Source organism: Watersipora subatra, chromosome 11 (assembly GCF_963576615.1).
Source record: "Watersipora subatra chromosome 11, tzWatSuba1.1, whole genome shotgun sequence".
In the NCBI taxonomy this organism is placed as follows: domain Eukaryota; kingdom Metazoa; phylum Bryozoa; class Gymnolaemata; order Cheilostomatida; family Watersiporidae; genus Watersipora; species Watersipora subatra.
The window spans coordinates 40,382,532-40,399,109 of NC_088718.1; the positions used below are offsets into that span (position 1 = coordinate 40,382,532).

The 16,578-nt window shown below is 41.2% G+C and overlaps 1 protein-coding gene across 1 annotated transcript; it reads left to right on the forward strand.

Moving 5' to 3' along the window:
- Positions 1-9,639: 9,639 nt before the first annotated feature.
- Positions 9,640-16,578, forward strand: LOC137408554 (BLOC-1-related complex subunit 5-like). The gene is made up of 4 exons (XM_068095122.1): positions 9,640-9,790; positions 10,486-10,592; positions 10,792-10,941; positions 15,826-16,578. Exons 1-4 carry the CDS (start codon positions 9,712-9,714, stop codon positions 16,048-16,050), a joined length of 561 nt encoding a protein of 186 aa, XP_067951223.1. The 5' UTR covers positions 9,640-9,711; the 3' UTR covers positions 16,051-16,578.

Genomic DNA, 16,578 nt, shown 5'->3' on the forward strand with positions numbered 1-16,578 from the left:
TATATAATATAAAATTTCTCATACAGACATAGGTTGCATCTGCCTGTGGTCTTGTTGTATGATGTAGCTCTTTTGACTATGCTCCACTTGATGTTATATTCTATGCCTTGGTCTTTTAAGGTCCATATGTGCTTACTGAGCTCGGTGCTTGATCTTTTCTCTACATTTCTAAAGGTTGTCATATGATTGTAATAGCGTTGTTTGAATGTGGTGTCGGTCAATCCTATGTAATGTTCGTCCGCAGATTGATCATTGGTGGTGACTGTCGCCTTATATATAATTGACTTGCTCAGGCACTTTCCTTGTAGTGGGCAGCCATTCTTATGTCGGCAGTTGCATTCTCTTGGTTCTGTAGTTATAGGGGTCTCATTGTGATGCTGCAGCAATCTGGTATTATGAGCGCTAATGATACTGCTCACATTGTTCATACAGCTGTAGTTTAATTTCACAAAGTTTCTATTGAAGATCTTACGAAGAGCGTGTGATTTAGGGAACTCTGTGTCCAGGATATTAAAGAAAATCTTACCGATGTTATTAGCTACATTTTTGCTGAATGGCGGGTTGTACCATAGTATCGGTCTTCGTCTGGTATTCTTGTCTCTGTTTTGCGCATTGTTTGTCGGGGCAGGCTGAAACACAAGCTTGTGTTTGTGTCCGCTTAGATTGAGTGCCTGCTGGTATATGTCAGTTTCGGTGGTAAATGTGGAGTTGTCTGATGACAGGCTGCTCAGTCTCCTATTTATACCTAGTGGTATGTTGTTTATTACTCCAAGTGGATGATTGGACTTGGCGTGTACATACTGTGGATGTGTATTTGGCTTGTGGTAAATTCTGTGTATACCGGTCGTCAGGTTTAGGTTTACATCTAAGAAGTTGGCCACCTTTTTGTTCGCCGATACAGTTATGCATAGTCCGTTCTTGTGGAAGATAGAGCAGAGTTTTTTCTTGATTTTCTCAGCTTCTCTTGGGGTCTTGTTGGTTATTCCTAGGCCGTCATCTCGATATAAACCGAAAGTGTTGCCTATCTCATCTTGGATCTGCTTGAGTATATAGGCTCCAACCAGCTCACAGCATTCCGCCCCATCATAGCTTCCCATAGTAATGTCAAATAACTTATTGCAGGTTTTCTTTTGCCATGGTGTATTTTGGCTGAACAGCAATGACTTTTTGGCGTGCATAATAGTGTTTATCTCATCTTCTGATATTTGCGTAACGGAGGATGCAAAATTTAGTGCGTCATTCATCAGTTGTTGTGTGATTGAAGGATAAAATTCAACCACGTCAAACTCTATAAATGTGTAATTGTTCTTGTTCTGGATTTTGTTGAACCAGTTCAACACAGCTGTAGTATTCCTCCATTGGTGAATTTCGAGTTTGTGATTAATGTCTTTGTTGATTCGTTGCAGGATGATCTTACTAACTTTGCCAATCTCTGACTTGGTCGGATTAATCAGACGGCATGTTGGATTACAACAGCATTGCATGTTGGATTGCAGCATCACAATGAGACCCCTATAACTACAGAACCAAGAGAATGCAACTGCCGACATAAGAATGGCTGCCCACTACAAGGAAAGTGCCTGAGCAAGTCAATTATATATAAGGCGACAGTCACCACCAATGATCAATCTGCGGACGAACATTACATAGGATTGACCGACACCACATTCAAACAACGCTATTACAATCATATGACAACCTTTAGAAATGTAGAGAAAAGATCAAGCACCGAGCTCAGTAAGCACATATGGACCTTAAAAGACCAAGGCATAGAATATAACATCAAGTGGAGCATAGTCAAAAGAGCTACATCATACAACAAGACCACAGGCAGATGCAACCTATGTCTGTATGAGAAATTTTATATTATATACAATCCTAACATTGCTACCTTAAACAAACGCTGCGAACTAGTTTCAACATGTAGACATGCTGGCAAATTCCTTTTAAGCAATTTTAAGACTTAACTTTTAAACTTCTGCATTGTTGAGGCTTTAAATCGTGTTGCTTGCTAATTTTAATCCTATATATATATATATATATATATATATATATATATATATATATGAAGTAAACGCTCATAGCCAGATGAACAACACTCTTGTACAAGGTGGTGGCCCTGAAGAGGGCCCTTTGGGAAAAAAATCAGCTCGGAACTATAGGCTATAGTCCGAGTCGATCACGAGGGTCAGGTCAGATCGCGAAGACTACTCGCTTTGGAGGAGCATTAGAATTAGCATGTTAGAACTAGCTTACGGTATTTATGGGTAATAAGCGGGCGTATCGGAGAGAGGACTTGTAAAGCGGAGGTAATAGACACTCGTTTTGTTTGTTTGCGCTAACTTTTGTGGTAAGATTTGACTGGATCTTATCGTTTTGCTGTCTTATCCATGCGTGTAACCAATTACAGTCAGTAAAATTGACCTATATTATTTTAACCAATTATCTTAGTTTTTGCCATTTTTGTGTGTATATAAGAACATGCAATCGTGTTGTTAGAGTGTTCTGCTCGTGTTGTGCTTTGTGCTGATATTTGTGAATAAACTTTGACGCTTTCTCAAAGTGTTGTTAATTGATTCATAGCAGACTATCTAGTAGGGAGCACTAGCTTTATTTGTTTTGTCTTCTCCTCATAAGCCGTGGCTTAAGACTGCGTTTCATAGCTGCAGCCACACAAGGCTTCGAGGGACGACAGACAGATTTGGCGAGTCTGTAACGCTGTGCGTAGGCATGTGGTATTAGACAGCGAACCACAGCTGCATCCACGCTAGTGCACCACCTCAGCCAGACAAGTGTTCTGCCAACTAATAGGAACTAGACATTTAATGATAGTTGGATAATTTCATGCCTGAAGCCGAGTAACTCTAACTTCCAAGAGTTTTGTTCAGGAGTTACATTGTTGGGGTATACCGGCAACCAGGTTACGAGGCCAGTATTCGGTCTGATCCTATGAGGCCAGTATTCGGTCGGATTCTACGAGGCCAGTATTCGGTCTGATCCTACGAGGCCAGTATTCGGCCTGATCCTACGAGGCCAGTATTCGGTCTGATCCTACGAGGCCAGTATTCGGTCTGATCCTACGAGGCCAGTATTCGGTCTGATCCTACGAGGCCAGTATTCGGTCTGATCCTACGAGGCCAGTATTCGGTCTGATCCTACGAGGCCAGTATTCGGTCTGATCCTACGAGGCCAGTATTCGGTCTGATCCTACGAGGCCAGTATTCGGTCTGATACTACGAGGCCAGTATTCGGTCTGATTCTACGGGCCTGTGTTCGGTCCCAAATTCGTCAGGGCCAGTCTTCGGTCCAGCTTAGTCAGCCTTAGGGTAGCTCCCGTATAATCTTGACGGTCGGGTGTGGCATCATTAGCGAGTATTACTTTATTGGTGGCAGCGGTGGGATCTTGCTGAAGAAAGATCAGAGAACCCACATAAAACAGGAGGATGTCGACACCCCAAGCCTCACCAATATCATCGCGAACCAGGGCAGCTATTGGAAATAGCTCGATTACAAGACAGATGGGAGCCATAGCAGCTGATGTGAATCATATGGCGGAAGAAACTGTACACCTAATGAAGGCATCAAAAAGGGCAAATCTACCTACACCTACGTTTGATGGGACCTCTGATGTCGATACATTTATACACCAGTTCACGCGAGTTGCACAGTTAATGCAGTGGGAGGAGCCAGAAGCTGCTATTAGATTTCAGATGGCGATATCGGGGCCTGCTAAAAAGGGACTAACAGCAACATCCTTCGAGGGGATGTGTACTCAGTTAACCTCCCGCTACCGTTTGAGGGAAGATAGCGCAGTGAAGCTATTGAAATCATTGAAGTGGAAGGCGAATGACAATGTTCATGAATTTGCTGCTTATGTGCGCAAATTGGTAGAAAAAGCTTTTCCGGAGCTGGATGATACACAGCAAGAGAAAAGAGCCATTAAGGAACTTACCAATGCGTTGCCATCGGGATGTCAGCCGCTTTCATGGGAGCTGCGCCATCGTACTCCTGACAGTTATTAAGAGGTGGTTGAGCTTGTACAGTCGTTTGGGGAGCTAAATTTTGGAGGACCCAATCGCATAAACCAGGTCGAGACAGATGAAGTGAGTTGCCTGCGGAAGGAAGTTGCAGCTCAGGCCGCCTTAATTGAGCAAATGGTAGCTTCGCAGGCACAAATGCAAAAGCAGCTGAGCGCTGCCTTAACACAGATACAGCCCAGGCGTACACCAATTACATGCTACCGTTGCCAAAAGACTGGGCATATGGCCAGGAGTTGTCCGACCATGCCTAGACCAGCCCCAAAGCTGCAAGCGGAAAATGGCAATGTTCAGCAGGGTCAAGCCTGAGCCCTGCTGAACAGGACCCTATCAGGCAAACCATTGTATTTAACATTGGAGGGCACACATCTGCTCTATTTGTTCCTACCAGGTTTGAGAACAAAACTATGCCCATGCTACTCGACAGTGGTTGTACACAATCCGTCATTCCAACCGCGGTGCTGGAGACCTTGCCACGAAGTTGTTACACACCGGTATCGCCCACCCGAGGTCGCGGGGTGCTCGCTAATGGGGAGGAGATCCGGTTAGATGGGGTCACAACACTAACCTTTAAGCTGGGTCGTCTACAAGTAAGTGCACCATTCTGGGTGGCGGACATCAACAACCACGCCTTATTGGGGCTCAACTTTTTCCAGGAGCATGACAGCTCAATCGACTTTAAAACTTGCCAGTTCCAATGCGATGGTATCAAAGTCAGCTGTTGCTCAAAAGAGGGAGAACCCTTACAGGTCGGGGTGCAAGCCAGACACGCAAGCAGGATTCCTCCGCAAACAGAATTGGTCATACAGGCCCGACTAAATCGTGTCTGGGTACATGGGGCTGGGTGTATTGAAACCACTCAAGCAGCCCCAGGAGTGGTAGTGGCTAGCTCGTTGCACCGCCCTAATGGGCAGCTCTTACCCATACGGGTGATGAACTATAGCGATCATCCAGTGACCATTCCTGCGGGCAAACGGATTGCGGTTTGTACAGCAGTGCAAGCAATAGAAAGCCTAGACATGGCCACCCCAGCCATACCAGACAAAAACTGGGAGGATATTGTCTGCAGATGGTGTGAAGGTCTGGATCAAGAAGGATCTGTAAAAGCAAGGAATCTGCTCAGCAAACATCACGCAGTATTTAGCAGAGAGAAATTTGATCTGGGTCGAACGGATGTTGTACAACATGACATAAATCTCAACACTGGAGCTAGGCCTATCAAACAAAGACCGTATAGACATGGGCCTGTGCAAGAGGAAGAGATTGAAAAGCAAGTTGAAGAACTAAAAGCACATGGCCTGGTCAAGGAAGGTCATGGTGCATGGAGCTCTCCAGTGGTGCTGGTAAAAAAAAGAGATGGCAGTTGGCGTTTTTGTGTCGACTATCGTAAGCTAAATGAGGTCACACAAAAAGATGCTTACCCCCTCCCGCGCATAGACGACAGTCTGGATGCTCTTGGCGGGAGCCGCTTGTTTAGCACCTTGGACTTGACATCCGGATATTGGCAGGTGGGGCTAGCTAAGGGAGCTCGAGAGAAGGCAGCCTTCGCCACACGTTCTGGTTTGTGGGAATGGCAAGTCCTCCCCTTTGGTCTAACCTCAGCTCCATCGACATTTGAAAGACTAATGGAACGAGTACTGCGAGGGCTACACTGGCGAACTCTGCTTATATATCTAGATGATATAATCGTGTTTTCCAAAGATTTGGACAGCCATCTCAGTAGGTTGGAAGAAGTATTCACCCGACTGAAGGCTGCGGGGCTGAAATTGAAGCCGAGCAAATGTACGCTTTTTGCAAAACAAGTAAACTACCTGGGACATGTTGTCAGTGCAGATGGGGTGGCAACAGACCAAGAGAAGGTTGCAGCTGTTAGAAATTGGCCAGTACCGCAGCACAAGACTGATGTGCGGGCTTTTCTGGGAACTTGCGGGTACTATCGTCGGTTTATTGCCGGGTTCTCCGAACTCCAAAGGCCACTCAGTCAACTTTGTAAACGGGAGGCAAACTTCCGTTGGGATGAAAATTGTCAAAGAGCATTTGATATACTCAAAGAGAAGCTGACATCAGCTCCTATTTTAGCTTACCCAGATTACACTTTACCCTTCATTTTGGACACAGATGCCAGTCAGGTGGGAACTGGAGCTGTTCTCTCCCAAAAGCAAAAGGAAGGTGAGAAGGTTGTCGCCTACTACTCCAAAATGTTTTCCCCGGAAGAAATGAACTATTGTGTCACCCGCAAGGAGCTTCTGGCCATAGTCAAGGCAGTAAACCATTTCCGGCCACAACTATACGGCAGGAAGTTTGAGATACGGACGGACCATGCCTCACTTCTCTGGCTTTTACGAACCTCTGTTCCAACTGGTCAACTTGCACGTTGGATGGAAACACTGTCAGAATTCGACTTTTCCTTGGCTCATCGTTCCGGTCGCAAGCACAACAACGCTGATGGATTGAGTCGCCAAGAGTGTCAGGACTGCAAGCAATGTGCTAGGTTGACAGGGGAGATTAAGTTGAGTGCCTTAGACAACCCAGAGATTCAAGAGTCAAAAATAACCTCCGAACAATTGGCTGACCCACACATTGGACCAGTCCTACAGGCCGTGAAATCAGCAGGTGCTATTGATGAAAAGCATGCATCGGCAGAAACTCTCAAATTGTGGTCAAGAAAAGAATTTTTGGAGATAGGCCCAAACGGGGCTCTCCGGATCCAATTGCCAGATGGGCGCCATAGAAGTTACCAAACTGTGTGCCCTCAGGAACGGCGGTTGCCAATCATGACTGAAAATCATAACCAGGCACACCTGGGAGTCAACAAAACCCTACTAGCTATTCGCCGAAAATGGTATTGGCCTGGTATGACTGGAGACATCCGAAGATTCGTGGCGTCATGTACAGCGTGTCAACAAGCCAAGGTAGCTCGCCATCGCCACTTCCACCCCAAGAATCATCTAACGGCAGGCCGGCCTTGGCAAGTGGTTGCTGTAGATTTGTGCGGACCGCTCCCTGAGACAGAAGCGGGAAATACGCAAATATTAGTGCTGGCAGACCATTTTACCAGATGGTATGATGCCATTCCGATTAAAGATGGCAAAGCTTCCACCGTGGCTAAAATACTGGATGAACGGGTGTTCTCATATTTCGGCATTCCTGAAACATTACACAGCGACCAGGGGGCGCAATTTCAGTCCCAGCTGCTAGCGGAATGCTGCAAGCTCTGGAACTGTAAGAAGACCAAGACGGCACCTTATCACCCACAAGGGAACTCGGTGGTAGAAAGATTAAACCGAACGGTAGGGAATTCCCTGCGTGCCCTATTGCGTGATTCAGAGCATCGAGAATGGGATGAGCTTTTGCCACAAATTATGAGAACCCTACGTGCCACGCCCCACCGGATGACAGAAGAAACACCGAATTATTTGATGCTCGGAAGAGAAACGCGACTACCACCTGATCTACTCCATGAAGGACGGGAGGAATCCGTGCTGCAAGAAGATTATGCCCAGCAACTCCAGGAGCGTTTACAAATAGCTGGAGAAAAACTTCGAAGGGAACAGCTAATGCCTCGAGTCTCAGATAGTGAAGAGCCATCAAAATATATGGTTGGGGATAAGGTGTGGTTGAAATCCTTCTATAAACCTACTGGGAGGGGCCAAAAACTTCAGCCCAAATACATTGGTCCATACCACATTACGGCAGTGCTTCCATATCAGAGTTACGAGATGAGCCGAAATGGCAAGCTATCCGTTCAACACGAAGGACGTATCCGGCTATGGCAGGGAGGGGAACAATCGCAAATGGAGGAAACTCCAGCTCAATCAGATACAAATGAAGACACCCAAGAAAGCCATGACATAGGCCGCCAGGTCGCAAGTGCCGTTCAGAGACAGCAGGTGTGGAAGTCACCCCGAGGAAAGAGGAAGTCTCGTCGACCCAGATACCTAGATGAGTTCCACTTGGACCTGTGTAAGGCTCAGGAGATGTTTCCGGTTGACAAAGAAGTAGCTATTCTGGGACAGAATTCAGTTCTTGTTGGGGGTAGTGAAGTAAACGCTCATAGCCAGATGAACAACACTCTTGTACAAGGTGGTGGCCCTGAAGAGGGCCCTTTGGGAAAAAAATCAGCTCGGAACTATAGGCTATAGTCCGAGTCGATCACGAGGGTCAGGTCAGATCGCGAAGACTACTCGCTTTGGAGGAGCATTAGAATTAGCATGTTAGAACTAGCTTACGGTATTTATGGGTAATAAGCGGGCGTATCGGAGAGAGGACTTGTAAAGCGGAGGTAATAGACACTCGTTTTGTTTGTTTGCGCTAACTTTTGTGGTAAGATTTGACTGGATCTTATCGTTTTGCTGTCTTATCCATGCGTGTAACCAATTACAGTCAGTAAAATTGACCTATATTATTTTAACCAATTATCTTAGTTTTTGCCATTTTTGTGTGTATATAAGAACATGCAATCGTGTTGTTAGAGTGTTCTGCTCGTGTTGTGCTTTGTGCTGATATTTGTGAATAAACTTTGACGCTTTCTCAAAGTGTTGTTAATTGATTCATAGCAGACTATCTAGTAGGGAGCACTAGCTTTATTTGTTTTGTCTTCTCCTCATAAGCCGTGGCTTAAGACTGCGTTTCATAGCTGCAGCCACACAAGGCTTCGAGGGACGACAGACAGATTTGGCGAGTCTGTAACGCTGTGCGTAGGCATGTGGTATTAGACAGCGAACCACAGCTGCATCCACGCTAGTGCACCACCTCAGCCAGACAAGTGTTCTGCCAACTAATAGGAACTAGACATTTAATGATAGTTGGATAATTTCATGCCTGAAGCCGAGTAACTCTAACTTCCAAGAGTTTTGTTCAGGAGTTACATTGTTGGGGTATACCGGCAACCAGGTTACGAGGCCAGTATTCGGTCTGATCCTATGAGGCCAGTATTCGGTCGGATTCTACGAGGCCAGTATTCGGTCTGATCCTACGAGGCCAGTATTCGGTCTGATCCTACGAGGCCAGTATTCGGTCTGATCCTACGAGGCCAGTATTCGGTCTGATCCTACGAGGCCAGTATTCGGTCTGATACTACGAGGCCAGTATTCGGTCTGATTCTACGGGCCTGTGTTCGGTCCCAAATTCGTCAGGGCCAGTCTTCGGTCCAGCTTAGTCAGCCTTAGGGTAGCTCCCGTATAATCTTGACGGTCGGGTGTGGCATCATTAGCGAGTATTACTTTATATATATATATGCTCAGCTCAATCAACGACCTTATTATCCTCTTATAGAAATCATATTATTGTAGCCACTATCAATTTTATTTTCAATTATCATATTATACCACATTATATTAGCTTTAATTTTTAATTATGAGGTCAACAGAACACTATTTTTTCATGGAAACCTCAATAAATAATATTCACAAACAAACAAACAAACCCCAGCTAGTAAATTATTCATCGTTGGCAAGCAGACAGCTCTTTATTACTTATACTAACGCGATTCCATTTATGCTTTTAGTGGATAGCCAAATGTTTTTCAAATTGTTTCGCCGCGATGTAGCAACCTCTTGGCGTGCACTAGTAAGAGTTTACACTCAGACTATAAGGAGTTGGTTTTGTTATGCTAAAATGCTGTAGGTGGAAGTGATCCGCTTATGCTGCAGCGTATGTTTTACTGTTTTTGGTCATGTTCAATTGGCTACGTGAAAAGGTTTCAAGAGAACCCCACGCTGGCACTAATGTCCAGTATGAAAATTTATCCAAAGGTAGGGCAAACTAGCTTTTTTATTGCATATATAGATAAAAAGTATAACCATTGCGTTGGAAAATCTTGATCTTTTGCTCGTTAGCAATGCAGGGCAAATGGAAATCTGTTATGTCAAAAATGTTATCAAAAAGCCGATGTTTTATTATACTGTAGTAATAGATGTGTGTCGATGAGAAATAGTTTAAAAATAGCGCATTCTAGCTGTATTAGTTTTAGCACCGATTTTAATTAGTAGGCATACCTGCCAACTCTCACGCATTGGGCGTGAGACTCACGCAATCACCCCAAAGACAAAATGAAAATGCGTGAGATTTTTGCCCCAATTTCCACAATTTTATATATACTATCATTGATACATCAATTGCCCCAAAACCAAATCTCACACATTGCCCCACTCTTGGGTTGGCAGGTCTGTTAATAGGCTACATGTTTAACACATTTTTTCGTAATTCTGATAATTTATTTGAGGTAAAATTATGTTAAGCCAATTAAGGGTAGTTCCATTTTTAAGAATTAGTTTTGAGTAGTTTACAATCGGTAACTCATTGTGATATTTACGGACCAGCTCCTGCTGGGTCGGCTTACTTGCTGACTGCGAACTGAGCAGAAGTATGATTGATATATATATAAAGTATTGCTTAGCTGCTCTGCATAGATATAACTAAATAATATCGCATGGTCGTCTATGATTAGATGAAGATGGCAAAAGCACTTTGGTTGTGGTTCGAGATGGAGCCGTGCCTAAGATGACGCTTGACTCAAATGAACTTCAACTTCTGAGAGATATCCCAGAGTTCAAGGTTGTTTATGTATATTAAATATAGAGCATAGAGATTGAAGTGTTGGTTACATAAAGAGTATTATTTTAATGTTCCATGAGAAGCGTAAAATGTTGTCGTATGTATAAGGGCTTGTGCATGTTTCCTTGCCAGTTTGATTGATTTTGTTTTCATGTTATTCTATTTAAGTTGTACAATTATGCTATTGTTGTATTTCTAGCCTCTGTTGGTTGAGGGTGTGCCTCAGTCCCTCCCTAAAATGAACACAAAATCTGTTTTGGCCATATGTAAGACATACCAGGATCATCTGCAAGTTTGTGGAGAGAGTGTAGCTACTGAGCAACGTCAAATAAGTGCCAAAATGAAAGAGGTAGGACAAAATGCTCTCACACTGATTGAGGCTAGTAGATACCCTGTTATAACAAAAGCTGTGATGCTGGCTGAATACGGTTGTTCTGTGTACAGAAGTTATTTTGCCATCTGTTTTTTGTGTGATCTTTTGAAGATGCGCATCTTTGTTTACCGAATCCTCAAACCGAATAAAAGTTTAGTTAAGCTTTCTTTAAGGTTTGACCAACTATAGTTAAATAGATAACGACATGTCTGTTCTTTTTTCATACATATAATGAAAAGGAAGACAACCCCTAAGTTTTAACTTTTCGATTACTAATGCTTATCCGCTCATAATTTATTCTTGAAATGTTACCAAAATTTTCTAAAAACACATAAATTTGCCTAGCGTTTCATTAGCAATTTGTTTCATATTGCAGAACAAACCTTTTTTGTGTTCCTTCAATACATAATCTTTTCATTTTTATAGAGAAAAATTTGTTGCTAGTGTTACAACCAAACCTCGCCTTATAATTCCCTTTACATTTGTAGCAAATATTTGATGCTCGACCCAAATTACTTTTTACTGTACAAATGCAAAACACTGTACATCCTCTTCATGCTCTGTACAAAACACAGAACATGTAGAGGATAGTTAAAAGATAAATATACATAAAGATAGCGCAAACAATTTAACAATAAAAATAAATATAAGGTAAGTTACTTTATAACTTCTACTATATTTGAACGTCATAGCTCTCTATTTTTCAACCCTTCTTCCATAGGGGCAGTCAAATAGAGGTGGCTTTCAAATACAGGGTGGCACTGCATTTTTCGACTAGCTCGTCAGAATTTTTACTATTTTTACATTTTCACCAAACCGTTTTTCATATGCGTCGAAGTATCAGACCGAGTAAACAAAGACCTACTTTGATTCTGACATATTGGCCGAGACACAATTATTAATTTGTTTGTTGGTGTCGCTTTCAAAGTTTAAAAAAAAACTTTGAAGTTAGAAAACAGGCGTAACGTTTTGAATTTTTAAAGATGGTCTTTAATGTTTTAAAGTTGGTATACATCATAGCAATGCCTTACGTCGCACGCTGCTCCTGGAGAGAATTCTCATCGTCCAACAAAACAATTTAAAATCCTCAAGTCAGACTGTAAACCACATTATGAATGAATATGAAAAAAATGGATAGTGATTAGACCTTTGTGTCTTGGAATCAGAGTGTAGTTCCAATGATTGTGATGATCGATCTTCTTAGATACATCGTCGCTAAAATCATGGCAACCGCTACATCAACAACAAAAGAATTAATTGGTATTCATGTAGCCGAGTCATTATTAGTACTATTTTGTGGGCACTTTTTTACTGATCACTTTCTATTATAAGTTCGTAAAGATCAAAGAATGTCAAAGTGGTGAACAAACAGAGGTGGTGTTCAATTAAAGAGTACCATTGTATTTTTCAACCTTTCTTTCATAGTGGTGTTCTATTGGTAGCAGCCTTCAAATAAAGGTGGCATTCAAATAGAGAGTTTACGGTAGTTAAACTTCACTCAGTATAAGTTGCGCCATTTTGTTCTGTATACACATTTGTTTCCTAGCATATGCATAGCCTTGGAGTCTCGCTGATAGTGATGTTTTATCTTCACCTCTAACTTTGGTTTCGGACAAACACCGCTCTTGTTATAATACAGATATATTTTTGTTTTACGTCATTTTAGACTTGTTTTGTATCAATTTAGAAAAGTAGCTTTTTTGGCCATAAACTCCTCAAAATCCTTTTTTTTTAATTGAGTAGATTCAGGATCTATATTACCGTGAAACCTTCAATTGAACGCCGCCTTTACTTGAATGCTACCTCTATTTGATCGCCACTTTGACATTCTTTAATCTTTATAAACCCATAATAGTCAGTGATCAGTAGAAAAGTGTCAATAAAATTGTACTAATAATAACTTGGTTACATCAATAACAATGAATTCTTTCGTTCCTTCTGTTCTAATTGAAGTTTGTTTTCCAACTACAAAGCTTTTCACTTTTTCGTTAAAACTTTGAAAGCAACACCATAGAAATAATTAACAACTGTATCAGGCTAATAGTAGTTCTTTGTTTAACGCGGTCTTGTTACTTCAACATAAGTGAAACACGGTTTAAATTTAAGATGGTTTGTGAACGACTAGTTTTAGACTAAAGGTTGTGCTTAGCGCCCATCCCGCTAAAAGTTTATTATTATTTGTGCAAAACGCAAAGTGTAAAGATTTTGCTCTGCTGAAAAATTGTTTGGGCGCTAATATCGACTAGTTCAGCAGTGCAGAAGACATTGTAGAAGGTATTGGACAACCAAAAGATGTTCGTTCTATCGAATTCAACGATCAGAACGCAACTGGCTGAGCAAAAGATGCAAATATTTTCGTTTCAAAAATATTAATTTTTGTTTCTGCATGTATTATAAGTATGGTTCATTTAGGTAACTGTTCTTGAAGCTTGTGCTTTGTAGCATTTGATAGATTATCATTAACTTACAGATTTGCAGATTTATAGCATAGTATTTGATAGCATCTTTGCATTTATCTTAACTCGGTTTACAATAGATCAACGCTCGTAACTCCTATTCTATCGTGCATAAAAAGCCAGTTTTTTGCTGCAAACTATAGCAAACATACCAATGAGTGTAATGAGTTTTTATGCAACGTTATTAAATATAGTCATAAAATGAAAGTATGCCTTTAAATTTAGAATGAAATAAAAAGTTGAAAGCTCCAACAAATTGTATAGCAGGGAACAGGCAATCATATCATCATAAGTTAATTGTAAGCAATAGATATCAATTGGTAGAGATATTTTTCAGCTTCCCAATGCATATTTATTTAGAGATCTTTGAGTTTGCAGATTTATTGCATTTAAAAGGGTGATGCTGCTTCGCCGAAAAGAGAGTACAAAGTATAGGTGCCATTCGCTTCACCTTTAAAAGGGTTAAATTTATCTTCCCAAAATTCTGACAAGCTATTTAAAAAATACAACATCAGCTTCTATTTGAACGCCACTTCGATTTGACTGCCACTGTAGGAGAATGGTTGAAAAATAGAGCTTCATGGCGTTCAAATAGAGGTTTTACGGTAATGAAAACCCCTTTATCATTGTGTGTGTCTGTCTGTTCGTCCGTGTAAACGCTATGCTATTCTACATTCTTTTGGCCAATTTCATTAAATTTCAAACTTTCATCAAAAGCTCATACGCTTCCTGCCTTCTACCCGGTCACTAAAAATATTTGGTTTTCAAAACTCGAGGGTTCTTAAGAACCAGCCTCTTAACCGCCCGCCTTCAGGCTATTTGATTCAGAATGAAACACATGTTAGACGATTGCCTGTCAGTGTGCAAACTAGTTTGTATTGTTGATTTGGCAGAGAAGGGCAATTCAATACTGGGGCAGCTGAGGCTTAGTGGTCTATAGTGCTGAATTGTGAACAGCAGGTTGCAGTTGGTAAGGAGGGTATCTGACCTTGAACTATTTACTAAAATTTTAATATAATATACGATCTAATATTCAATAAAAAAATGGTTCGTGTGTTAAAAACTCAAGCCAAATTGCCTGATCAAAAAATTATATTATTTGTAAATTATGCACAACTGCATGTGAAATGAAGTTGTCTGTTCACTGATGAAACAATTCTTAAAGACACTTGTTAAACGCTTGCTACTAATTTCATCACTAGTATAGGTGTACTGCCTTTGTAGTCGAGTGATTGCACTTTATTTTTTAAAATATGTAATGGGTCACGGTCATAATCAAAGCTTACGTCACAAAAGTCCTACAAAAACCAGTGTGGTTCACTTCCTCAAGCAAACAGAACTAGTTTTATGCATTTAAATATATTTGTAAGTAGCACACCTATCTGTGTCATTAGTCTCTTTGGTTCTATCTGCAGGTATTTACTGTACACTACTGTCTCTGTACAGTTTCTAGCAGCTCCAATGATGCCTACTTTGGCTATTTCGTAATTCTATTTCGAACGACAATTTGTTGAGACAAGACTGAGGAATCTAATACTAGTGTGTGTATTCATAAGTTAATTAGATTTGTGATGAATTAAGACTTTGCTAAACTTTCAGGATTTAGCACAAATTTGATTTTCAATAAAATAGAAGAAGCCCTTTTAAACCCGGAGTCACTGTTTGCGCTAGAGTTGTATCATGAACAGTCATTTGAATGAATTTTATAAACGAATAAGCCAGTTGATCAGCCCATTTGGCAGCACTTGTATTTCAGCTCATTAGAATATTTGATCTATAATACTCTTCTACTCTATACTCCACAGCTTAGAACTAAGGCTAATAGTGTTGCACCTCTCACAAAGCACTCAACCAAATTATCTAGCTATCTATAGTTAATTAATTTTCAGCGCCTTGGTGTAGTGGTTTAGATGGCTTGACCTGCATACAACAGGTTGGGATTCAATCCCCAGAAAAAGTCACTGGTGATGACAGGAATGGCATCCAAGCTTAAATTGCTCTGCGCAACTGGGCATGTTTCCAGTCATCAAGGTTACCTTCCCACTGGACTCAGGCATGTCCAGCTGAGATCACAGAACCATTGTATGTGCAATAACGCTCCTTAAAAATACGCACAGCCTTATGCTTGCATTAAGCCAAGCAGACGTCATCCTCGATCTTTAAAGGGTTGCTCACACAATTTTTTGCAATATTACCTGTGTTTAAAGAGGATTAAATGCTAGATTTTGTAGTTTCTGAAGGCAATATCAAAGCTTTTGGCTCGTAAACACCAAATAAGATACCGGTACTTTTTTAACGTAATGATGGACACGCCTATTCTTATTGACAAGTCTAGCAGGTTGTAGACTAAGCTCAGTCCTCTAGTGCCAAGCACTGACTACTTGTGTCACTCGCATCTATGCAGGTAGATTTGGCTGTCAAGGTGATGATGGATAGGCTTACCGAAAGGCAAAAGGCTTACGCGAAAGCAGCCGAGCAGCTAAAAAAGACCTCTGACATCACTCAGTCTTTGAAGAAGATGAGAACGCATGTGATGGAGACAGAGGAAATGCTCCGGCAACTCAATGAAGAGCTTCCTGAATATTTACGATTGCAGCCTTACACATTTTCAGTTGAAACTCAAAACTAAAAAACGCAACTACAAATTATATGAGGACTCGTAAAGGCAGCTTCACACACATTGGTCGATAGAGTAGTTCTCATGGTATCGTGTTTTTATAGTAAGAGAAACATCACATCCTTGATTTGTACATGAGTTATTTAATTTGTTACAGTTTAAATATATTTATTAGGAGTCAAATCAGAATTTAAACAAGCATATATTGTTTGCAACTACAAAGTAAGTTTTAATTTATAAATACTATTTTCATTATTTTGGTAAAATTATATTACTCTGAACTTTAGCGCTGAAATCTTGATGATTACATGTTTAGGAGCGCTAATCAGTGCAAAACAGCTTGTTTTCGTGCTAGTTCACCACCACAAAGTGGCTGTAAATGTTCTGCTTGACCCACAACCCTCTTGCTTATAATAGGGCAAATCTTCCCATTTTTGAGCTATAATTATTGTACTGTCTTCAATACTAAAATATTTATTTTATTAACAATCATGCAAGTTATTTGTTCTTTAATCTAATTGATTGACAATAAAAAAGTGG

What these genes read in the sequence shown, in the direction of transcription:
- LOC137408554 (XM_068095122.1), top strand. Translation starts at nt 9,712, where the DNA reads ATGTTCAATTGGCTACGTGAAAAGGTTTCAAGAGAACCCCACGCTGGC. An exon ending in GAGATATCCCAGAGTTCAAG is followed by an intron (nt 10,593 to 10,791) that starts GTTGTTTATGTA and finishes TTGTATTTCTAG; the next exon opens with CCTCTGTTGGTTGAGGGTGT. An exon ending in TAAGTGCCAAAATGAAAGAG is followed by an intron (nt 10,942 to 15,825) that starts GTAGGACAAAAT and finishes GCATCTATGCAG; the next exon opens with GTAGATTTGGCTGTCAAGGT.